Here is a 26,231-nt window from a genome sequence, read left to right as displayed (position 1 = left end):
CACATGTCTCAAAACCAAATATGACTCTAATGGTAGCGGAGCATGAATCACCAGGGTATGTCACGGTAAATGTTTGTATTTCCCTGCAGACTGGGAAATGTCGATCAAAATGTAAATAAGCATGCTGACACGCTGACACCCACCCACCAGAGAGCAGTCTGTCAGACTGCTGTGAGGCGGTTAGCGCTTAGATCGGATGCTCTGGAGGACGGGATGTTTGTTTTGTTTCAGTCCAAACTGCATAAAAAATGTTTTTACATGCATGACAAGGCAGGCGTGACGACAGCGAGGCTTTGAGGTTGGTGAGGGCACCTCACCTACCTCGAGCGAGCAGCTAAGCATGCAAGTTCCCACCATCACAGGGGACTTTGTAGAATTTCTTTCAGACAGTAGACTAAACTGGACATACAGTAAGACTAACAAAACTTGATATTTAGTAGAAGGTCAAATTAATGGCGTGCGAGATAATCACAATGTGTGGTTAATTCGTGACTACCTGAGTGCTGGGGTGAAGTGTTAGGTTGCTGTATGTAAACACATACATAATTGATGGCACAGTACACAGAGGATGTGTGTTGTGAGTCCACTGAGCACTACAGTTAAGATAGTGCAGATGCAGTGTAGACATAGTGGTACAGAATGTGTATAACTGTAACATCAGTGCACAGTCAAATCCACACTGTTATTTTAACTCGGAGAGTGTACAGTACAAATGTAACCAAGTGTACCCTAGTGAGGAAGAAATTATACATGGCTGCTCATATAAAACCTTTATATTTCACCGTGATACATTATGATATTTGGCAGCTTGTAAGAGTCTAAACTCTAAATGTCTCCATAGGCCTAATAGCTATTGTTTTGGTACAGCCTATCTTGTTATGGTTCAGTTTGTCCTTGAAGCAGATACAGTATACTGTAACTATGATCTCTACCCTGTGCTCTTAATGGTACGGCAGAACTACCGTACCACTGACATGAGTGCTATTGTATTTCTCCCCATGATATCATGTACATAAAGCATAATCATCACCACCTAGAATATTGTCTCGACTCATATGTGCCTCATCGATTAGAGATTGATCCATAATTCCACGACACTAGCTAATCAATAAGGCTTTTAACAGGATTTGCAGCTCAGCATTGCAGCACTACATTTTGTTGTGTCTTTCTATCTTTCTCATACTACTTACGATCTAGAGCGATGCCGAGAGCGTCGTTGGTTCGGGTCGCTCTGTCCTTTGTCCTTCTGACGCCTCTGGACTGCCTCCCATTGAGGGCCAGAGTCAATGAGCTCGTTCCCCTGACGACACCTGGAAAGCAAACAGGAATATTTGATTACTACTACTACTTACTGTAAATACAATTGCTGCTTGCTAATCCTGATCAAATTACTACTACTTCTCGTACTAATGTCTACCAATAATAATAATAACTCTGATACTGCTAATTCTGCCACTGCGTGGCTGTCCGCACTTCCACCTTTCCTCATGTAGGCAACCAGTGGCGTCCCCAGGAATTACATTTAGGGCAGGCAAGATTTATTTTGCAACCACCCCCCTTCTATTACCCCCAAAATGATTAAAGAAAAACGGGCGACAACGGCAATCGAAACTTCAAAGCTTGTTGGATGCGTGACTTTGGGGACATTAAGCACGCAATGACACCTTTTCGGGTTATTTTGGTTTTCTAGGGGAGGAGAGATTTTAGTTGGGCAGGCGACCACCTATCCTGCCTCTACAGTGTGTACGCCTCTGAAGGCAACTCTCCCACTATGTTCGTCTACACTAGAAAACAACCATGTGGATCCCTATAGATCAACATGGGAACAGCCTGGCTTCAAGTGGATGTCGGACTTCATGTGGCCAGCCTGTGACGTCAGTAGCCTATTAATTATCTATGACTCTATGACTATGACATTTGGGCATGGTTTCAGTCCAAACAGAGCCTCATTCTCTTCCATCCATTATACAATTAACATTCCACTTCGGTGGATAGATATATGTACTGTACTGTCACTCAACAGTTAAATATGACTAGGCATATCTATGTGTTGCGCCAAATGGGCTTCTCATCCTCACTAGCTCATCGTAGAGGGGATGGGAGGGGTTCTCCATGAAAGCATTGAGCTACCTGCTCATCCTCCCCTCTGCAGCCACTTCTAGACTGTCCAGTTCAGCTCCAACTATGGAGCTGGCCTTCCTCACCAAGCTTGTTCAGTACTTTGTTGCCATCCATTGTGTTGATGCTAGACAGGCAGACAGGCAGACAGGCAGGCAGGCAGACAGACAGACAGACAGACAGACAGACAGACAGACAGACAGACAGACAGACAGACAGACAGACAGACAGACAGACAGACAGACAGACAGGCAGGCAGGCAGGCAGGCAGACAGACAGACAGACAGACAGACAGACAGACAGACAGACAGACAGACAGACAGACAGACAGACAGACAGACAGACAGATAGTTGGATAGATGAACAGACCTGTTTTTTTTCTTGCGGTGTTCTCTGATATTCGAGGAGTTTTCGGATTCACTACCACTACTTGTGTTGCCACGGGAACGAGATCTAGGTTGAGATTTCCGTGGGGTAACAGAGAAAGAGATGGTACTGAGAGAGAGTGCGATGAACATGTAAACCTCATAGAATCCATAGAAGGTTGCTAGAACTGACATTTGCCCACTTTCAACACACAGTTTTGGGATTTTGTTATAATTTATAATAAATGCATAACTACTCACCTTCTCCTGTATTGTTTATTCTGTTGGTCAGTGACCACTTGGCCTTTCCTGAGAAAAACAACAACAGACACTCAGTCAGTTAAAGATAAAAAATATAAATCAATTTCAATAAAAATGCGCTTTATCACAGTCAGATCCAAATCCCTATTGATTGGAGTAAATGTTTATATTATAAATCTATTGTTCTCATTATGTATTATGTTTGTATGCTGTACTCTACTGAGAGTTACAGTACGTACCTCTGTCGCTTTCCTGCCTCATTATTTTCACTGCCTCCTGAGTGGGTTCGACCCCTTGATGCCGGGAACTTGGGGGACTTATTTCGGTCATTGGCTGTGTTGTATAAGCTACTAATTGATTGACAGACAGACAGACAGACAGACAGACAGACAGACAGACAGAGAGACACTCTCAGAAACATCATTATGTTACCAGTCTATGACAGATAAAATGCTATGGATATTTAAATGAGAGTGCTGCTAATGTCCACAAGTGGCCGAACCATGCATGCCTTTACTGTAGGTCACCTGTACGTGACTTGGGGAAAGGCCTATAGGCAGACCATAACATTACAAGTTGAGCTATGCATGGGTTCGAGTCCACCGTGGTGCATCCGGCTTTGTCGGGCCTCTGTGCAAACACAATTGGCCCGTGTTCGGGGGAGGGAAGCCGGACGGGGAGGGTGATAAATGTCACCGCGTGTATTCCTACGGGCTGGGGCGGCACCTGTCAGCAGTGAGTGTTGGGCGGGAGGAGTAGGACGAAGGCTCTACGTCCTCCCAGTGGGAGGGCTTCTCACTGGCAGGTGAGTCAGTAGGATACAACAGCAGTGACAACACAGAATTGTGTGTGGGGAGGAATTAATTGGCATAACGGCTAAATTGGGGAGAAAAAGGGGGTGAAAAATAATAGGCTTACATTTTTTTTTAAAGTTAAGCTATGCATGTCTCTACAGTTCCCAAGGCTCTGTCGAATGTGTCAGTTAATTGTGTGGTCTCTCTGAGTGTACTGTACCTCTGTGGGCCGTTCTCTTCCCACGGTGCACTGGGTTTTCCATGACGCTCCTCTGCTCCATTCTCTGGCCTGGCCACCTTGGAACTGTAATAATTGTACCCATCGTCATTCCATTCCCCACCACCAATGCTACATCCATTTTATTGCATTCTGACATTATTGTCAAATAACTCTTTAAAATGGGAAATGTTTCATCGGACACTTTATATTGAGCTCTAGTCAAAATACCACTATCATTTAAGGCTTGTAGCCCAACACATGTTGCAGGCAGATAGACATACACGGTAAAGGAAAGAGTGTTAATTTAACTCAGAGTATAAAAATGTACCATCCCTATTTTACAGTGTAATAATAATCATAATCAATACATTTAGAATAGAAAGATGTTACCTTTTTGCAGGCGACGGGGAGGTTCCATCTACATCAGTATTCGCTGGCTTCGTCGTACAGCTGTTCCCATTGGTGAGACCTGAACAAGAGGACCAGGGAAAGAAGAGGAGGCACAGGAAGAGAACAAGGGAGAAGAAAGTTGAGAAGAGGGAAGATAAGGAGATGTTCATTTAACTACTGTATATGGTATTCTACATTTTAGCACAGTTGGTGGTAAGAAAGGCTTTTGGGTTTTGCTATCTGGGTGTGACCATGTGAGTGAAGCCTAATTTCTTCTTAAATATGGAATATATATCGAAGTATAAATTCAGCCCTGAGTGTGTGCATTATCACCTGCTGCCTGCCAAGCCTTAAGCTCTACTCAACCAGCCACCTTGACAGGTAAACGCATTATCTGTAGGCCCTTTTCTACTTTAGAAATCTAGTAGGTTGGTGTGTTTGTTTTCTGTACCAGCGACTTGGTAACCAATCCTCATTTGGATGTTAAATTCTCAACAAAAATAATGACTGGTAAAATGATGGCAGCGTCTGGCAGATTGCTATGATATAAAACACTGTGGCTAGTGGCCAAAAGAGTTCATAATTTACCCCCAGAAGATCAAAGGCATATTACTGCAGAGCTGCTTTGCAGCCTACTTCAGGCTCTAAGGTGAATGGAAGAACCACAGGCTGCTCCCACCACAGGTCAAGCTTATATGGGTGCAAGAGTTAATTGAACTAATCGATTTAATTAAACATTTGATAAAATAATAGATTAGTAAGCAATCCCTATTTTGGGCATGTCATTATAGGCAGAAAGTTTACATATTTTTCTAAATCTGTTGAAAACTGCCAATCTACATGCATGTGAGCTACTATTTTCACTATGTTTTGCACAACACCTTTGTGCGACGAAGTATAAAATAACTTTTAAATGGTTAATCGACCTGATGTATAAAAATATATTTTAAAGCTACCGCTTCTTGATTATTTGATTAATTGAAAACGTTATCGATAGAATAATCGCTAAAAAGATAATCGATAATTGCAGACCTACAAGGTTACTGTGAGATTAATACTGTAACCCAGCCATGTCAGATCTTCACAAATTTGAGGCATGATCTGACCCGGTCAGCCACTAATTTACAGTAGCTGAGAACGCTAAAGTCACTGGCATGAAAAGATGCCCCAAGCCCAGGAAACATAAGACATCAGGCCTCATCTGTCCCAGGTCAGGTTACAGTCCTCAAACCTGAGACCACACGCACGCACGCACACACGCACGCACGCACGCACGCACGCACGCACGCACGCACGCACGCACGCACGCACGCACGCACGCACGCACGCACGCACGCAGTGGAGGGATGGGTGTAGAGAAAGAGTGACGAGACTGAAAGCAAGGGTGAAAAAAAACAAAGTGCTGTGACATAAGGCCGTGTGTGCGGGCCATGTGTCCGGTTGAAACGTGATCATGTGATGTCTACAATGTAAAATCCTTTGTGTCAGTGATCGCAGAACAGAAGCTGATTCATTCATACTTACAGTATTCCATTCTATTCTATTCTACAGAAGCTCATTTATTTTATTGTATTGTTTTGCAATGCTATTTGTACAGCTTTTTTGCTTTTTGCTCATAGACAATCTTTAATCATATCTTTTTTTGTTTGTTTGTTTATCCACAGTTGAGGAGGCTCTAACTACATGAATTGTATTGCCTGCAATGTTGCCACATCTGTATTGTAAGTGTATGTGACAAAAAGAACTTGGACAAAGATCATTATACTGTAACTTACATTATAATAGATTGGGTAAAAGCGTATAAATCTCTGGAATGTAAAAAATATATTATATATATATATGACAGTACAGTACCTGTATTTTGTTGTCTTTTAGGGTACGTCTTGCTGCACGTTCGGACCACAGTGAGGTTTGGTCTGGGCAGCACAATACAGTCTTTTCTCATCTGGTTAGCCGTCCGACCACTGGAGGACAGAAAGAGAAAGAGAGGAGAAAAGAGTTGAGTCAAGTCTATTTAATTGAACCTTTCTATAAGATGTATGTGTGTTTGGATATCCACCTATATCGATGTTTGGATCCAAGATTACTCAGTTTGGATAATTTCCGGGTCAAGGTGTTGTCGTCGTTCTCAGGCATCCTGCGCACGCACACACACACACACACACACACACACACACACACACACACACACACGCACACACACAGACTGTTGCTGAAGTTCATGTATATATGTGTAGTCAACACAGCGTAGAAGCATTCATTACAAAACAGTCTCACCAATCATGTCAGCAAAAAAACACAGTAGCACTCAGTGTGCTACAGTGACACAACAACTGGCGGGTACATTTATACTGTAAAGTTAATATGTGGCTGTTTTCCTGCATTTTACCACATTAGTGGGGTAATGGGATTTGTAGTTGCAATTCTGCAAGTACTTTAAATGCGCACATCCCCGATTATGGAATAGTTAATTTTTACGGCGATAGCTGGCTTCTTCGTAATTATCACAAAAGAGGGAGTGCTATTAAACTATATATCAGCAAGTGGACTGCAACGTTATTACTCCAGTAAAAAGGTTGAAGTGCTGTTGTGCTGTACTGTATATTATCAGCACATCAGAATAGATGTCCAATCAAATACTTGACTGGAACTAAATGTTTACTGTAAAGTGAGCTTCAATTACAATATCACAAACAACTGATTTTAAGGACATAATATTATGTATCTCATAATACAGTATAGTGGAGAGAGACAGTATGTGAAGATGATCTTGCCCTTTCCCTCCTCTCCTATTTCTCCTCTGTTGTGACAGGTCCTCATTCCCTTTTCTCCCCTGTCTCTCCTGCTCTCTCACCAATCCCCAATCCTCTCTCCTCTCCTCGCCTATCCTCTCCAGTCATTGATATGGATGCAGCAAAGTCACTTCAAACAGAATCCTGATGCAGGTGGGTTTAGAATCTTTCACCTTCACGCGTCTACAGCGGATCAACAGCCTGACGGAGCTTTAGGGACATTTGATCTCAATGTGGGTGTGTCAAGAGTGTGCCTCTGGGGTGGATTTCTCTATTGACGGGAACGGAGACTGGTTTAAATGAAAAATCTTTTCCCACCACTGCAGTAATCCATCAGAGGAACGGTGTTGCTTTATAGGGAGACTATAGGGAACTAATGCATCAATAACCGTGTCAGACTGTGGATGCCTCAGATGTACACTCCCGGAACATACCTCAGGTTTTTCTCAGTTGGAACTCAACTACGTTCCACCATAGAAGTGTACCCCGCACTAAAAACAAGCAGTACCTTAGTGGGGAGAATTAACTTAACCCTGGCTAAATGCTCCCCCCTGAGCGCTCATCATAACTATCTGAGCAGCCATCAGCATGTAAGCTGGCCTGCGGCCCTATGTTTGGGAAACACTGAACTAGTACAGAAGTGGCCTGGCTTGTACTGTAGCTGAAGTAATTATATCCCCTCCCTTATGATCTACTCTCGAGATGCCCTCGAGCAGGGCAGTCCCCAGCCAGCCTTTAGACATAAATCACAGGCTAACATTATGTTTTCACTGTTCATTTACCTGAAGAAGGTGTGATGCTCGACACAGCATTTCCAGAGGTGTTTGCAGGCGGCCTTATTCGGTGCCTCAAAGAAAAATGATGTCTCTGAGCACTAAGACAAGAACAATAACAATATTATCAACAGTATCATTCCTTCTTTCCTTCCTTCTTACCTCCCTTGCCATATTTTGTTTTCTTCGAGAATAGTGTTTCAGAACGACACCCATAACACTTGATGAAATGGAAAAGTGCAAATATCAACTATACGAGCATGATTTAAAATATTACTCTATTAAAGAGACAGATGGATATACTGGAGAGAGGGGAAAGATCATTTATACAATGCAGAGTCATGTTAAGGCAAGTCTTGAGTGAAATAAGTGTCTTTTACAGCTAGATGTCTCTGACCTACATGCCAAGGACAAACTATGAATCAATTAGAGTCAAACTGATTTGTATAAGTTGGATCCCATTTGTTTTTCTTTTAATGGTTCTGTTTGAATAAAATGTGTTCCATTCAGCAGCACTAGCGCCATACACATACTGTACATCTGCTGACAATACCCATAATTAAGGTCTTGGATATGGAGGCTTAATATACAGCAACACACGCACGCACGCACGCACGCACGCACGCACGCACGCACGCACGCACGCACGCACGCACGCACGCACGCACGCACGCACGCACGCACGCACGCACGCACACACACACACACACACACACACACACACACACACACACACACACACACACACACACACACACACACACACACATAATTACACAACCACACACACACACACACACACACACACACACACACACACACACACACACACACACACACACGCACACGCGCACACGCACACGCACACGCACACGCACACGCACACGCACACGCACACGCACACGCACACACAGTTTAACTGATTCCTTATGTAAGCTAACATGCATGGCATTTAAGCATAATTTAAAATCACAAAGGATTGACTGCAAAGATCCAGTGACACACTAGCAGCCACTGCTCCAAGCTTAGCAATCAATAGTGACACCCTAACAACCACGTACTGTAAAGCTATGCGTGTTGTAATTATGACACCTTCAGCTGATGATGCAAGAACTGTCTCTAGCTGGAGCCATGGGCAGTGTGCTGATTATTCAAATATACTGTGGCTATGGGTTGTGTACTTACATCTTTGCCAATGACTCGCAGCTCAAACTGAGTCTCTTTGAAATGCACCTTAGTGATTCTCTGCCTGAAAATAGAAAGTGAAATATGAATTTCCACCAAATGTGTTCTCAAATACACAACCTTATGGACTGTGAGACTATCATATTAACCCATTAGGGTTAGAGTTTTTCAAAAATAGCAGATCTACAAGCTCATAGCGCGGCACTCGGTGCCGCGCTATGAGCTTGTATATCTGCTATTTTTGAATAGCCAAAGAAATCTAAAGTGACACAGATGCGTTCCAGGTCTTAATGGGTTAAAGTATTATCTGATTGATAAAAAAAAATCATAAACCTGGACCACCTGGGAATACCGTTTGGTATTTTAGAACAACCCACTCCTGCTGAACGGGCACCACCCAAAAGGTGTCACTAGTGTAGCAACAAAGATCCCTTGCTGGCATCTCAGTTCTCACCCACACACAGACACCCAACACCACTGATTTAGCAGTGATGAGTGTGTTTTAACTCTACTGAACACCACCCAGGCGTCCCGCTGTAGGACAATGTTTTAATGATTAATTAGTTACGTGAGTTGTCACATAATGTAAAAATAAGAATAGCTGTTAAAATAACAACAACAGGAGAAAATAAGTAAGTACAAGTAGATAAAAAGGACATACAATACTGCAGCAAGAATAAAATAATGCATGAATCACTTCTAAGTAACAGTCTTGCAGATTTTAGTGATTTAAATACATTTACCATTGTGTGTTATGAGTAATCCTCATGTGCTGTACCTACCAGAAGTACTTGCCCACTTGAGTTTTATTCTTGTAAACGACTACACCCACTGGGGTCAGACCCAGGAAGTATTCTGAGTGACTCTCACCCTGGAATGGCATGTCAACAATGAAGGAATGAAGGAAATTAGCATTTTTGTAACAAGGTCATTCAATGGGAGTTAAGCCTGATTTATACTTAGTTGAGCACCAGTGTCGGCCATGAAATTAGCCGATCTACAAGCTTTTAATGTGTCACGAAGCGACCTGTTGTGAGCTTGTAGATCAGCTATTTTCGGCGTGCAACACTTGCGCACAACTAAGTATAATTCAGGCTTCATAGTTAAGTATAATAAGTAGGCGAGTCAGGTTAGGAAGTAAGTCAGTAAATAGTAAACTGGAAAGTAGCTTGTAAGCATGTTGAGAAAAGTGCTTTGTTAAATTCAGCTCTAAATCGTGTTTACGGTACTCACAAAAACAGGGTGTAGGTCCACTCCATACATGTCTAGAGGTTTAGCCAGAGAAAGGTAACTATTTTCTGCCTCTGATGGGACTAGACCACTGTGGACAGAGAGAGACAGAGGATGGAGGAGGAAGAGAAAATAGAATTAAAGATTTTCACAATCATTTCTATCCGCCCCCGGCCTACATAACGTGTCATGAGCAAGACACTTAACCCCCGGCTAAATGCTCCCCCCTGAGCGCTCATCATAACTATCTGAGCAGCCATCAGCATGTAAACGGGTCTGCGGCCCTATGTTTGGGAAACACTGAAGTAGTAAAGAAGTGCCCTGGCTTGTAGCTGAAGTAATTATCTCCCCTCCCTTATGAACTACTCTCGAGATGCCCTCGAGCAGGGCAGTCCCCAGCCAGCCTTTTAGACATAAATCACAGGCTAACATTATGTTTTCATCCAGTGTCACGGTGGGTCCTCCACTACTAAGAGCCACCAAGAGGAGAGAAGTTGCATGCCTTTGGACATACTTCACCGTGCGGGATAGCAACCGGAGCTAGTATGGTAAGATAGGCAGTAATATGTATCCTAGGAACATTCTTACAAGGCAAGGTGTACACAACTGAGCCTCATGGTTCATCGGCTTTCATTTGGGGTGTCAAGAGACGTACATAATTACAATTACAATTAAGGATTTTTATTTAGCAGACACTCTTATCCAGAGCAACTTACAGTAATTGCAAAATCAGAGTAAACAGAGAACTACGCATGAACTCCAGTCAACAGTAATTCCAGTAATTAGTCACATAAGTAAAGTGCAAAGAGAACAATGTAATGCCTCAAATAAAATAGGACACCAGGTAAACATCAAACCTAGCATCTGTCTAAACAACATGGTGTCTAAATAACATTCTTTCTTAACATTTGTGGTAAAGAAAAAACTAATCTAAATAACAAAAACGTGAACAAGTAACCAGCATCTATCAAAAAAAGGTTGATGTGTGTCTTCTGACTTTAGGAGTCTACAAGTCCTGAATGCAAGGGGGGGGGGGGGGGTTATTCCACAGTTAGGGAGCCAGGAGGGAATAGGAAGAGGTGTCATGCCCTCGGTTGCCTTGTAGGCCATCACCAATGTTTTGTACTGTGTGTGAGCAACCGGAAGCCAATGTAGGGAACCAAAAATTGGGGGATATTATGTACTGCAGCATTCTGGATCATTTGGAGGGACTTCAGTGCGCATGCCGGGATGCCAATAAGGATCGCTCCTTATGTCCTTCTTATGTCCTTAGGCCTATAAAAGGAGCTGGGTCTTAGAGTTAACTTATCGCTCCGGAGCCCGGATTTTACTTAGAGTACAACTAGACCTCACACTCTACATCTCTTCTCTCTTTTCCTCTCATTCTATCCATTTCACTATCAATCTACAAAACTATTCTCCAACCTTAAATGCTAAATCTACCGTTTTCTTCCACGATTTCACTTCTTTTCCTACCTTGCACTCTATACCCTGTGTTCTGTTCTCTCTCTCTCTCTCTCTCTCTCTCTCTCTTCATCTTCCATTTGTTTTGCAACATTCCAATCATTCCATCTTGGTAAATGATTTACCATCCATTAGTTTGGCTTCTGTTTTCTTGACAGTTAAACTGACGTGAGGTTTGCTCGAATTATTTTTTTTTTGCACCCCCACTATTACCCCCAAAAAAGAAATTTCAGCTCAATCGAAAATCGGCGATCGAAAATCGGCGATCGAAAACCGGCGAAAGTGGACGTTTTCAAGATGTTTTGGCCATTATCTCTGGAACGGAAGGTCCAATCTGTTCAGTTCAGAGCTTGTTGGATGCCTGACTTTGAGGACATTAAGCACGCAATGACCTTTTCGGGTTATTTGGGTTTTCTAGGGGAGGCCAGATCTTAGTTGATCTTAGTTGGGCAGGTGACCTGACCTGCCTCTACAGTGGGTACGCCACTGGTTTGCTCACAACTCCATCACTTTTAATAGTGCTTCTTTTAAGCGAAGGCTGAAAGACTGACGATTATTAGGTTGATGCTTGGTTGGACGCACGCACGCACGCACGCACGCACGCACGCACGCACGCACGCACGCACACATGAAGTCATGTAACCACTAGATGGTAGTCTTTTACAAGTTGACAAGTTGTTTTTAAGTACATCTGGATGCATTATTATTATATACACCTATTGGTGTTCAAACCAACCTATTTAAAGATTTGCACAATCAGAGGCTAAGCTTGCACCCATAACAGTGCCATGTCTGGACGAATGAATATTTTATATTACCATACAAAAGTTGTTTTTTTGTCAAAACAATTTCAGACTCCAACCCTAGATCATTGACTACTGGTCTACTGTAGGTGCACCTGCATAACATATATATAGGGTGACTTATCATCATGCATGTCTCACTGCACTTTGGAAAGAACATTTGCACTTTTGCACTCTATGAACCATTGGTCTGTACAGCTCTGCAATGTATCAAATCCAGACTCTAGATTTAACTCCTTTTTTGTTCTCGTTGTGTAAATCCTCCCTGTTGCACTTAACGTTTTCCTTTACTACCACACCAGAGAAGAAGACAAACAAAGGACATGTTTTAAGGTGCAGCTTAACCAATGACATACTTTAAGGCCATATTAATCAGGCTACATTGTCACTATAGAAATTCCACAGTCACCATTTTATGCTGTACAAGGTGAGTAGCATGGAGTAGCATGGCACTAAAACCACCAAGGTTAGAGGTTCCAATCCTACTTGCCTGGCCCACGAAAAAAAAAAGCAATCAAGAGTCAAGACACTACACATTAAAGCAAGCAAGCAAGCAAGCAAGACTCCCCCCCCCCCCGCACGCACGCACGCACGCACGCACGCACGCACGCACGCACGCACGCACGCACGCACGCACGCACGCACGCACGCACGCACGCACGCACGCACGCACACACACACACACACACACACACACACACACACACACACACACACACACACACACACACACACACACACACACACACACACACACAGTGGCATGAGGGGATGAGCTAACCACAAAAACATGCTAAATGTCAAAAGTTAGTCATTGATATCTTATACGCCTCGCTCCACTCTTTTGCACTCTCTCTCTTTCTCTACTCTCTTCGCCCCTGGCTAGTATGACTGCAGTGTTACTACAACATATCTATGTCTGTTTGACTGAATCACACCACTATGGCCACAACCATCTTAACATAGTGTCATTGAATGACCAGCTTTCGTTTTGATCAATTTATACTCTCTTTCTCTATTTTAAACTAGACTGCAAAGTCCTGAGTGTTCATTTAACTTTGATAGCAGTGTAAAAATGCACCTGTAAGAGCTATTTTTCCACTATCAGGAAAAAATGTATTGATACTCAGGATTTTGTGCTATCTTCCACAGTAGCTAGCTTAGTCTGATGTTATGTTCTATAATGAGTGTAATGTGAGTCATTTCTGTCAAAGGCCTTTGTTGGTAGTCCAACAAAGTTGGTAGTAGTTAAATAAGAGTTCAATTGCTTCCTATGGGGCTGCCAAGGCACCGCAAACCACAGAAGATCCCCTGTGTACTTGACAATGAAGTGGTTTCCATGTTTTAAATAGAATTTGGCTGCTGCTGCCAACTTACGTGAGTGTCTTGTGGATTTCCTCAATACCGTCTTCTAGCGCTGCCTTCTGGTCCGGGACAAATCTGTATTCTGAAACGTAGCCTACTGTGTTTTTAGATGGATCGTAGTCACCCAACTCCGCTGCAAACACAAATATACAGGACATTTTGTCATTATTGTAATACAGTAAATAATCATGAATAATAACTATGTTATACTTCGTAGTAGTGAAGTAGCGAAGTTAAAGTAGAAAATATAGCCATATCGCGACTTGCCTGAATGCTGAACTTCAAACATTTTGTCAACATTTCGGTCAAAACGGGTATACTGTATACTTCTTCTACTGTCAGCCACAGGGAGCTGCCCAGTACAACCACAGACTTCTACTGTTGACTACAGGGATCTGCCCAGTATGACCACAGTCCTCTACTTTAGGTCACTGGAAGTTACCTAGTTATTAGTACTATTTACTCCTCAGTAGCTGCAGATCAGTGATAGACCAGACAGAATGCATATACACACCATGGCCATGTTGCTCTTAAATTATACTCTGGGGTGTTACTTACATTGTAATACTAGGGCTGCCAGCCTGGCGGCAACCTCAAAAGGGCACGGCAGCCTCCCCTGTAAAACATCCTGTTTCACCTGAAGAAAAAACTGATACCTGGACAGAGAAAAATATCAAGCAAACAGTAAATCAGTGCATCATTTGAACAGTGCATCAGCCACTGTCATTCATTTTAGTAGCATGCCTAAATTATGACTCTGTCATAAAATACTCCAGCATGCTGACAATAGCAGATCTACAAGTTGTGAGCAGCAGAGCTTATAAATCATGCTGCAGTGTGACTTGACTCTTACTACTTACCTGGTGATTTCCTCTTTTAGCTTGCAGGGGTCTTCTGCATAAAACTTAACTCCAAAATATAATGTATATGGTGGCCCTGCTGAAATATAGATATACAATATAGGGAGAACTTGAACAGAGGCTAAATTGCGTTTTGACTCTGACAACAACAACGACAACAACTCTATCCAAACACAGGATAAACTGTACATTTCTCAATAGAAGAGAAGGCAGACATACAACTACAACCATCACAGTTGTGTTAGTTATAATGTATTCAAGGCAACTCTCCTACCAGATCAATTCCGGCGTGTTCAACTCAAGGGGGGTCTTGAGGAATAGTCTCTTATAATTTAACTGGGTGCAGATTCTTTAAGATATACAATGAAAGGATTATCCGTACTCTCTCTATATATAGTTATAATGTAATAACATCCTCTACCATACAGAATGGTCCATATAAAATGTATTCACAGACAAACGTCATGGCAGCATTAAATACATAATGCTAACTGAACATAATATCGCAAATATAGCTTACTGTTAAGCAAACACAAAACACACAGACTACTTACTGCTAATGAGATCTCTGTGTTCAGCAAGTGTTTTCCAGGGATCCAGCCAATACTGTTAAAAATAGAAACAATACACAACTTAGTCTTTATAGTAATAGTACTGTTGTTCAATAGCAAACAAATATAGTACCAATAACAATATAATCTTAACCAGTTCATATATATATATATATATATATATATATATATATATATATATATATATATATATATATATATATATATATATATATATATATATATATATATATATATATATATATATACACATACATACATACATACATACATACATACACACACACACACACACACACACACACACACACACACACACACACACACACACACACACACACACACACACACACACACACACACACACACACACACACACACACACATTATCATGTGTTGGCTTCTTCTGTGTATAAGTGCGCATGTGTGTGTGTGTGTGTGTGTGTGTGTGTGTGTGTGTGTGTGTGTGTGTGTGTGTGTGTGTGTGTGTGTGTGTGTGTGTGTGTACCTATGTTGCCATGCCTACCTTCACAAAATCATAAATCAGTGCTTGGTTAGTTGCTTGGTTGACAGACATTACCCAGAAGGCATTGCAACATTACCCAACATTACCCAACCCATGTCAACCCACAGATTTACCCTCCAAAGGTTGTTCAGTGTGTGTGTGTGTGTGTGTGTGTGTGTGTGTGTGTGTGTGTGTGTGTGTGTGCGTGCGTGCGTGCGTGCGTGCGTGCGTGCGTGCGTGCGTGCGTGCGTGCGTGCGTGCGTGCGTGCGTGCGTGCGTGGTGTGACAGTGTTTTCACTCACTGTTTGATGATGCCGATCACAGTACCTCAGACCAAAGTAATCACTTTCCACAACGTTGATATGGGTGAAAACCAAATCCAACAATGCTGAGCCCTTAGATGATTTCTATCGAGAGGAGAGGAGAGGGTATTAATGTATATTACTAGTTTGATTGATACATCTGTGTGCAAATGGGAAGTACTCTCTCTCCCCATTCTCAAGAGCTGCCACTGTACCCTTGAGCAAGGCACTCCACACGCACGCATGCACGCACGCACACACCACGCGCCTGAGAGTACCAGGCAGTTCCCAGGTGTTCCTGTAAAAGAGCTGTAAAGAGCTAAACTTTGCTTACTGTACAAACAATAAATTCATTCAAAAGAAGTACCACAGCCTTCTATTGTTGATGATGATGATGATGATGATGCTTTTCAACAGGAATGGCAAGCATTCACTGAGAGTCAGACTTATTATTTTCCACACACTGGCACACTTTGCCTTGTGTTGCCATGTCTTGCCATGTCTTTAAACTTCAGACTAAAGCCAGACCCATTGGCTGGCATAGGTCTGTAAAGAAGTACACTTTATTGGCTTATCAGATATTGTAAATCGATAATTTATAACAATCGTATTGGTCTCAAAAACCCTGGCTGTAATTGATACCATTTAATCTTGCATATTGTTTCTCTATAAATACTTGTGCGGTTTGAAAGACGTCATTTGGAGACAAAAGGCTACTAGAATGAACTTGTTCATATATGAAGGGGCTGCTGTAGAAAGACTCATGGAACTGCAATGACAGCTGTTTTCTTTGCATTAGCTGACTGTTTATTTGTGGATTTCTGGTTATGTATCAGTGGGTTTCATAACTTGTGGGCTCTTGAAACATGATAAACCCTATTGTTCCCTGGTCTCTCAAAACGAAAAGGTGTTAAACACAACATTCTGGGTTAGTCCCAGTCTTTTTTATCCCTAAAAAGCAATTATCTGTATTGCAATTGAGATTCTATCCTGCAATACATTCTCTACAAATTAACCATGAAAGCAACTTCTGTACTCCACCCTTTCTCTACCTCAGGGTGAAAAAATCAAAACAACTCTCAGCACTTTGTTTGGATAACAGATAATTGTGCAGAAGGTTTTCATTTCAAAACATGGTGTCATTTTCCTTTTCAATTTAAATGTATTGGTGTTGTAACGAACAGCACAATAGTGTGTGTGTGTGTGTGTGTGTGTGTGTGTGTGTGTGTGTGTGTGCGTGCGTGCGTGCGTGCGTGCGTGCGTGCGTGCGTGCGTGCGTGCGTGCGTGCGTGCGTGCGTGCGTGTGTATCTACATGCATGTGTTTGTGTGCGTATCTTTGAAATTAACATGTCAAGATTTGACAAGACAGCTGGATTTTATTGGTGAAATATGAACATGGGGAGGAGCGCTGTGAGTGCAGAGAAATGGACCGAACAAGGTAAACCAACCTTGGTAGCGCCACTTGTAAACCAGTATCCTACCTGACACTAAATGTATCAATGGAAGAGTAGGGAGAGATTAAAGTTAAGTTATATGTTATAAGTTTCAGATTGCAGCTTTAAATTACATTAATTAAAGGTAGGGTAAGAGATATCTTTGGGTATTTTATTTTTTTTGTTAAAAGGTTAAAGTACTATATTCTGATAGTAATCATTGCTACAGAGTGTTTGTTCGGTCACAGGGGTCTCTCCAGCTCTTTAGTAAACAGAATATAAATACATTTTCAGGTAGGTGACAACATTTAAGCCAATCAGGAGAGAGCACTGAAAATGCATTTTCTGTTTAATTAAGAGCTGGAGAGACATGGGAGACTCCTGTTACTGAACAAACACTCTATAGCAATGAGTACTATCAGAATATAGAGTTATTTAACACTTATTTTAAGTTAACCAAAGTAAATCACTTACCCTACCTTTCAATTCAATATTCTTTCTCCTCTTTTGTTTCTGTCTCTCCCTTTGTTGTCTCTCTACACACAGTATGTCCTTCCTTACAGGACTGAGTAATCGCCTGTTAAAGTATGCGTCATGCTTTGTGCGTGTCTGTGTGTGTGTATTTGCCCTCCAGCCCCGTATAAGTGTGTGTGTGTGTGTGTGTGTGTGTGTGTGTGTGTGTGTGTTACTGTTTACTGTGTCACTGTTTCTGTGTGTGTTTTCAGCTTCTTCTTTTCTAGTTTTTCTGTCTCCCTCAATCTCATGGGAGACATGCAACTCTGGGACCGACTAACATGCTGACCCTGAACGAGTCCATTTGGTTACATATGTATGCTTTCAGAGTTAAATTAACAGTATGTTTTATTTTTTAGCTATTTGTTCTAATATACTGCAACTGCAGTCTACGGCAATGGTTCTCAACCTGTGGGTCAGGACCCCCAGGGGGGTCCCCAGATTTAAGGACTTTTAAGAACTTTTTAATACCTAAGAGGAAAAAAAAGAAAAGAAAAGAAAAAGACCATTACTGCACCAAAAGTAATCAACAAACTATACTATAAAACATTGGACAAATTGTCAAATAATATAAGCTTGTAGATATGCTATTTTCGCAATATATTTATCTGTGGAACGGAGTCAAACTAAATGGGGGGTCCCCAGTTCAAATATGATTCTTTTGGGGGTCACAGCCTGAAAAGGTTGAGAACCACTGGTCTACAGCATAAGCATTGTTATGTTTCATCAGAAAGCAGCCCCACATTTTCTATTTCTACCAAAAAACCCTCCCGCCCTCCCTCTTTCTCTCCCCCACTACACTGCATTCCTCCTCTATCTATAGCTGATAAAAAGTATTCTGCGTGCTAGGGAGGAGACAGAGACGATAACAACCACAGGAAAGGAGGAGAGAGGAGAGGAAGGGATGAGAAAGAGGAAGAAAGAAGAGAGGAAATGAGAAGAGACAGATGGGAGGACGTGATACCTGTATGAATGTACTGTATTCTATCAAAAAGCACCTTGGCAGCACCATGCCTTATCCACACTGCACAATGCACCGGTGAACTGCAAGGCCGTCCGAGTCAAAAGAAAATATCAAAGAAAAGAAAAACAAACTCACTACAACACATTCTGTGTCTTATCTCTGACAGGTTAGAGATAGCAGAATATATTACAGTATGTGTTTGAAAATAGGTTGTATACAACCTCTTTTCTGAAAGGAGGAGAGGGAAGAGAGGGAGGAGAGGAGAGGAGAGGGACGAGAGGAGAGGGACGAGAGGGACAAGAGGAGAGGAGAGGAGAGGTTACTTTCTCTGTGACAGATGGTCAGGCTGGTAACAATGTGATGACCTTACAGTGTTACCATGGGAACTGTGGGCGTGGCAGAGGGACAACAACTCATAGATACACAGGCTTTACACACACACACACACACACACACACACACACACACACACACACACACACACACACACACACACACACACACACACACACACACACACACACACACACACACACACACTGTGTGTGTAGATGAGATTATATCTTGCTGTCTTGCTGATATATGAATAAAATGTAGTCATGCAAAGACGTGCACGTGAGCGTGCACACACACAGGGGGATTGTCAAGGACACTCAGGTCAAAGATTAGATTAGAGGCAAAGAAAAAAACAAGTGTAGAAAAGAGCTATAATGGATTTCTTGGCGGCAGTTTCATCATGATAAGTAGGGAGGGAAGTAACTGAATATTGAACTACTCAACTTACTATACACAAGTACATTTACTGAGCATTGTATTTGTACAATTAGATGCATTAGATTTGCTAAGTAGCTTAGCAGCTCCTTTAACTGATGGACCCACTAGGATATTAAAACGTAAAGTAAAAAGTACCATCCAGAAGTGTCCCTTTACTTTTATTAACAAAAAGTGCAAATTCCTAGATTGTCAGAATTACAAATAACTGTTATAAAGCAGTTTAACCCATTTTGGGTGGGAACCCCTATTCGTAACTATACCTTTCAGGACGGGAACCCCTTTTGGGGTTCTTGTTGCTATGTACAGTGTATAGCAACATACATGTGTTGTAAAAAATAAAGTTTCCTAAGCTATAGAAAGTGCCTGCATTGCAGTGACTGTTAAATTTAGCTTCCTGCTGACTTTAGGAATAATTCATAATGGTAGAAATAATTAATAACCCAAGCCTTGTTAAATAATACATCAGAGTGTAGCTTTTGATCTTCAAATTGGGAAAAGAAAATGCTGTTTGCAGAATTATAAGCATTATAAGAACATTTCGCCCTTAAAAGTCAACCCTCTATGCTACAAAAATAATATTTCATGCTACCTTGATCTCCAAATGATGTTAACTTGTTCCTAACATTAAGGTGGATTATGGACAAAACAACTCATTTTATGGGTTGCAAGCACTGAATCTCTTCAAGCATACAACATCAAGCCCATAATTGCTATCAAAGGGTTGGAACATGTAATAACAGTGAAATGACAGAAGAGGAAGTAATTCAAAGTTCAACATTGAAGACACTGAATTTAAATGTTCACAGTATTTCAGATAAGTGCCTTTTCAAACAAACAGAGTTTGGGGCATGCTTAGACAAACTTTTCCTCTCACCTTTGTCCGTCACCCTCTCTCTCTCCCTCCTCTCTCTCTCTCTCTCTCTCCCTCCCACTCTCCTTCCTCCTCTCTCTCTCTCTCTCTCTCTCTCTCTCTCTCCCTCCCACTCTCTTTCCTCCTCTTTCTCCCTCCCTTCCATCTCTGGCTTTTTCGCTTATGCTTGTCCTACTTTCGCTCTTTGCTCTGTAATAATTTCTACTCCTTGCACCAAGACAATACCTTACCCTACGGCTAACAGTAAATCTGGAAATCTTAACATTCCACTCCTAAGCCCTGGGTTTGTGCGTACGTGCGTGTGTGCGTGTGTGCGTGCGTGCGTGCGCGTGTGTGTGCATGCGTGCGTGCTATATGTCTGCTCATAGACATCGTGAATACTGTGTTCACAATATAATTTTCAGAAAGATAGATAGACCGTGATACAGGAAAGAAAGAAAGAAATAAAGAAAGAATGTTAGGGAAGGGTTGTGCCAGTCTCCAAATGTGGATCCATAAATCACAGAAGAGAGATAGAAAGAGAGAGAGAGCGAGAGCGAGCGAGAGCGAGCGAGCGAGCGCGAGAGAGAGAGAGAGAGAGATAGAGAGAGAGAGAGAGAGAGAGAGAGAGAGAGGGAAATGTATGTATTGTATTTGCTGACAATAAGTGATGTTCAAATTAAAGTTGCCATGTTTCCTATAGACTAAATCTGTTGTTTTTGCAAGCGGAGGTATGACTAGATTTGAATTCCTTTTTAAGAGAAGGCTGTGGAATAATTAGAGTAGAATTATACCGTATGCCTTATGATATGTTCTGAGTCCATCTGAATACCATAGAGTCGGAGTCCAGATGCCACACAGACCTGGTATCTATTGTTTAGGGTACAGCTTGGTCCCGGGGCACAAGCAATTTCCTCTCTTATCTTTAACTAGGCTCTCTCCCTATTTTCCCCCGAGAACTAATGTACCACACCCCTGAATGTTTAATGTCCTTCTCCCATAAGCTCATGTGAAGTGTCTCCGACTCTGTTTGCCTCAATAATTGATACAGAAATCCTTGACCAGATCAACAATAAAAAGGGGGGGACTTTACAACATCTTTTTCTGCTTCGGTTTTTTGCTTTTCTTCTTTTTTGAGAGAGGGGATTCTGTGAGATAGCCCTGCAAAGTCTACATGCAGTAACTACACAAAGTGTCAAACTGATAAATATGTCTTTAATATGTTTCAACTGGACAGATATAATGTATAGTAAGTGATAATGCACTAATTGGTACATGTATTCATGAGGTAATTGTGTATCCCCCGAAACCATGACGACTTATTTGACCTTTGGCCGAAATAAATAACTCAATTTTGACCCCAAAATGTAGTTACTGGACTTAGGCTTTGTAGTGCATTAGCAAGATGGACAGAGGGGGAGAGAGAAGGGGGGGGTGAAAACAAAGAGAGGGGAGGAAAGACAGCTATTGTGTTGTCAGAGGAAGTGCGTTCGAACACACATGAGGAGGGGGAGGTGGTTGTCACGGAAATAACATTTGACCCCTTATCTAAAAAAAAACTGCCAAGAAAAACTATGAAACCTCACAATGCTTCCATCGTTCACCCGACACTATCGACTGTGACATTTGACCTACGAATGAGTGTCACTGTCTGTGTGCCATTTGAATGACATCAACTCTATAAACAAGTTTTATAAGTACATTTATATTTGTGTTTTTTAAACCGGTTGGATTACCCAGATCTACTCTCTCTCAACAACACACCAACATGCACACAAGAACACAGCATGTGTGTTTAACTCTGACCGTGTAATAAGTGGATGCTTAGGGTCAAATTAACAATTAACTCCAGATTTGTTGACGTTGAGTGCACAAACACACACACACACACACGCATGCGTGCACGCTTCACACACACACACACACACACACACACACACACACACACACACACACACACACACACACACACACACACACACACACACACACACACACACACACACACACACACACACACACACACACACACACACACACACACACACACGTCTGTCTCTTGCTCTGTCATACTTTCTCCTTTGCACTTTGTTCTTATCCTTGCTTCTTCCTACATGTGTCCCACCAACCTGTTTCCTTGTTTGTCCTCTCTCATGTCTCTCTCATGTCTCTCTCTCTCTCTCTCTCTCTCTCTCTCTCTCTCTCTCTCTCTCTCCCTCCCTCTGTGAAAGGTTGGGAGGGCTAAAAGGTTTGAGTTGGCAGAGAGAGTGAGAGGAATGTGAACAAGAACAATACCTTTGGTGGAGTGACAAATCTCCCTCCGCCTTGTTGACCTGCTAAACCCACACCCACACACACACACACACACACACACACACACACACACACACACACACACACACACACACACACACACACACACACACACACACACACACACACACACAGTACTGACGTGCACATACACAGCAGCAGGTTTGTTTTTCAAGCATTTATGTGGCTTAATATTTGCCTACAGGCTGTGGAAGGTTGTGTTAAAAAAGATCAATCCAGTGCTTGTGTGTAGAAGACAGACAGACAGACAGACAGACAGACAGACAGACAGACAGACAGACAGACAGACAGACAGACAGACAGATAGACAGATAGACAGATAGATAGATAGATAGATAGATAGATAGATAGATAAATAGATAGATAGATAGATAGATAGATGGTCAGTCCAAACTGGCTGATTTGCCATGGAAATTGCTGTCCACGTTTATCTCTGGAGGATGAACCCTATTGATTTTGGTGACCGTATGGCCGCAATTTTAACTATGATACTTTATGTTATTTTCCCCTTCAACGCTTTTGATGTTGTTTACGTAGATACTTTTTTTTCTTTTTTTTTATTAATCTTTTTCTTACATTTTCATGTCCATCAATAAAACGTTTCATTACCCCATACCTTCATTACAAATAGTTCATTATTATTCTCTTTTGTTTTTTGTTCTAACAAACCGTCATACCCTCAGTTATTTTCCGTAAAAAAAAAAAAAGAAAACGAAGAAAATAAAAATAATAATATGTAATAAGTAATAATTTGTAATAAGTAATATATTATTACATACACACATTCAAATATTTCAGTCTCACGTACATGGTCAGCATCTTCAACAATTCATAATGATGCCTAGCATCTGGACCTGTGAGTATAAAAGTATATATATGTATTTCTTTTGTTAGCTTCCCCTCAATATTATTGATCATTTTGCCCCATATCCTGTCAAATTTCATTGGTTTCCCTTTAACATTATAGATTTTTTTCTGAGGTGGAGTTCTCTTCACCATTGTTTGAGTGTGGGTGGTTGCTTAGCTTTCCAATAGGTCAGTATATATTTTTTTGCTGCTCTCGTTATTAAGAGTATTGATTTCCTCTCATCCTTGGTAAATTCCTTGAGCATCTCTACATCTCCCAATGTATATTCGGGGGTCCAGAGGAACCTCTCAGACATATGCTTATAAATATTATTCAAAAAGCTATTCAGATGTGTGCACTTCCAAAAATTACGTATGAGGTCCCCATTCTGTAATTTACATCGTGGGCATGTAGGAGGTGTGTTGGGGCTAAATCGATGCAACCTCTGCGGGGTGTAATACACACGATGGAGTATCTTAAATTGTATGAGTCTATGTTTAGTACTAACTACATTTTTTTGTGAATTTTGTAATAGTTCTTCCCATTCTTTCAACGCTGAATTGAATTCATATTCAATATTCTTTTCCCATTTATGTTTATGCTGTTAAGAGTTATAATTCATTTCACAATTCATAGCAGTATGTATTTTTGAAATTAATCCTTTTTGTGATTTTGCAATCTATACAGTTTTTTTTCAATTAGGGTGTCTGTAATAGAGGGAACATTCTTAATTACTCCTTATTTGCAAAAAAAAATAAAAGTGTGCTCACAGGGCGGAGTCCTAACAGCTTATAGCTTTCCTGCCAACAGTCGAATGTGTGGCAAATAATCAGTTTTTTTGTGATCTTATACAAGTTCTTTAATGAGCCTATAAATGAGATTGACCTCAATGGAATTGGTTTAACCAGCTGTTGTTCTATAGTTACCCAGGCTGGGTTTATATTGTCTCTTTGACGCCAGGGCCATACGATTCGCAGTTGTGATGCCAAATAGTACACTTTGAAATTAGGTAAGTTTAGCCCTCCTTTTTGAGAGTGGGGCTTGCCATGTTCACTCTGATTTGTTTACAAGCCCATAAGAATCATATTTTTTTGTCACAAGAAATCTTATTTTACTGTAAATAAGGTGGTAAGAAGGGAAATTAAGAGCAATGAAAGAAAAGAAGAAAGGAAAAAAACATGAAGAAATAATAATAAATAAAATAAAATAAAATAATAGAGAAACACTGATATTCTACATGAAGACAGATGTGTTTCTTGATGTGGTAAAATGTACATCTCTCTCTTCTGACAAGTGAACCGTAAATCTTTGATACAGTATGCAGACTATGCACAGAAACAGCTGTTTTGTTTGCTAACTGATGTGAATTATGATAATAGTGGTTATTTTTTAAATCAAAGAGAGGAGAATGATTAAACACAGAACTGTAGATGGGCATGTGTGTGTGTGTGTGTGTGTGTGTGTGTGTGTGTGTGTGTGTGTGTGTGTGTGTGTGTGTGTGTGTGTGTGTGTGTGTGTGTGTGTGTGTGTGTGTGTGTGTGTGTGCGCGTGCGTGTGTGCATGGGCAGGTGTGTTTATTTTGTGCAACAAAAAGATGGAGCGTGTACAATATGTGAATGTCCATCAAGAGGGTTGTCTCACCTAAACACACACACGCACACTCACACACAAGCACGTACGCACACACACACACACACACACACACACACACACACACACACACACACACACACACACTGCCCCAAGCCAGGTAACTGAAGAAACTTCTTAACCCTGCTATCAATACGAAGAGGCTTTGTCTACCTCTCTGAGTAAGAATCCAAAGTATGTTGTGTGTGGTGTGGTGTGGTGTGGTGTTATGTATGTGTGTGTTCTATGTATGCGTGCTTATTAGAGAACAAGAGTGTGCACACACCATATGTGTGTCCATGTGTGCATGACAAAGTGCCTGTTTGACTGTGTGTGTGTGTGTGTGTGTGTGTGTGTGTGTGTGTGTGTGTGTGTGTGTGTGTGTGTGTGTGTGTGTGTGTGTGTGTGTGTGTGTGTGTGTGTGTGTGTGTGCACGCGCGCGTGTGTGTCATAGAATAAGTGTGTTTTTGTCCCTAAAACATTTCTCAGATTTCAGTCCACCTTGATGATGTCACAGATGCACCTTTGTTTGATTTGCAGGAAAACGTCTTAAACTGTTACCGGCTTAGATGCCAACTGCAGAATAATCCAGGATCAATTTAGTGTGTGTGTGTGTGTGTGTGTGTGTGTGTGTGTGTGTGTGTGTGTGTGTGTGTGTGTGTGTGTGTGTGTGTGTGTGTGTGTGTGTAAGAGAGAGAGAGAGAGAGAGAGAAGAATAAAAAATGCCACCCCATCCTGCACTCCAACAAACACTCACAAAATCATTATTCACTAAAGCAAAGCACAGATTCACTCCACTCATTCAGGTGCAAGTCACTGGAGAAGCATTACAACATGCATCAAGGTAGGCTGCTAGAATTGCTATTAAATATTGACATGACCTGATA

General features: G+C 41.5%; 1 protein-coding gene across 2 annotated transcripts in view; it reads right to left on the bottom strand.

Annotated features, from left to right (window-relative positions):
• The window catches only part of epb41l4a (erythrocyte membrane protein band 4.1 like 4A), a 31,378-nt gene that overhangs the window by 3,438 nt on the left and 1,709 nt on the right, over positions 1-26,231 (bottom strand). The window contains exons 2-18 of one of the 2 annotated variants that reach the window (XM_084083725.1): positions 16,000-16,104; positions 15,175-15,226; positions 14,621-14,699; positions 14,319-14,416; positions 13,773-13,893; positions 10,132-10,219; positions 9,681-9,769; positions 8,899-8,962; positions 7,723-7,814; positions 6,208-6,285; positions 6,003-6,112; positions 4,149-4,227; positions 3,759-3,842; positions 2,984-3,094; positions 2,745-2,792; positions 2,488-2,571; positions 1,191-1,310 (exon numbers count right to left, since the gene is read on the bottom strand). In XM_084083725.1, the coding sequence (XP_083939851.1) occupies positions 1,191-1,310; positions 2,488-2,571; positions 2,745-2,792; positions 2,984-3,094; positions 3,759-3,842; positions 4,149-4,227; positions 6,003-6,112; positions 6,208-6,285; positions 7,723-7,814; positions 8,899-8,962; positions 9,681-9,769; positions 10,132-10,219; positions 13,773-13,893; positions 14,319-14,416; positions 14,621-14,699; positions 15,175-15,226; positions 16,000-16,104 (1,502 nt within the window). The remainder of the gene's footprint in view (positions 1-1,190; positions 1,311-2,487; positions 2,572-2,744; positions 2,793-2,983; positions 3,095-3,758; positions 3,843-4,148; positions 4,228-6,002; positions 6,113-6,207; positions 6,286-7,722; positions 7,815-8,898; positions 8,963-9,680; positions 9,770-10,131; positions 10,220-13,772; positions 13,894-14,318; positions 14,417-14,620; positions 14,700-15,174; positions 15,227-15,999; positions 16,105-26,231) is intronic. The other variant, XM_084083726.1, reaches the window with a different exon arrangement.

The sequence above is a fragment of the Gymnoscopelus microlampas genome (assembly GCF_963454915.1).
Source record: "Gymnoscopelus microlampas genome assembly, chromosome: 1".
NCBI lineage: Eukaryota > Metazoa > Chordata > Actinopteri > Myctophiformes > Myctophidae > Gymnoscopelus > Gymnoscopelus microlampas.
The sequence above is the reverse complement of the archived record's forward strand: the minus strand, read 5'-3'. Positions and strand labels throughout refer to the sequence as shown.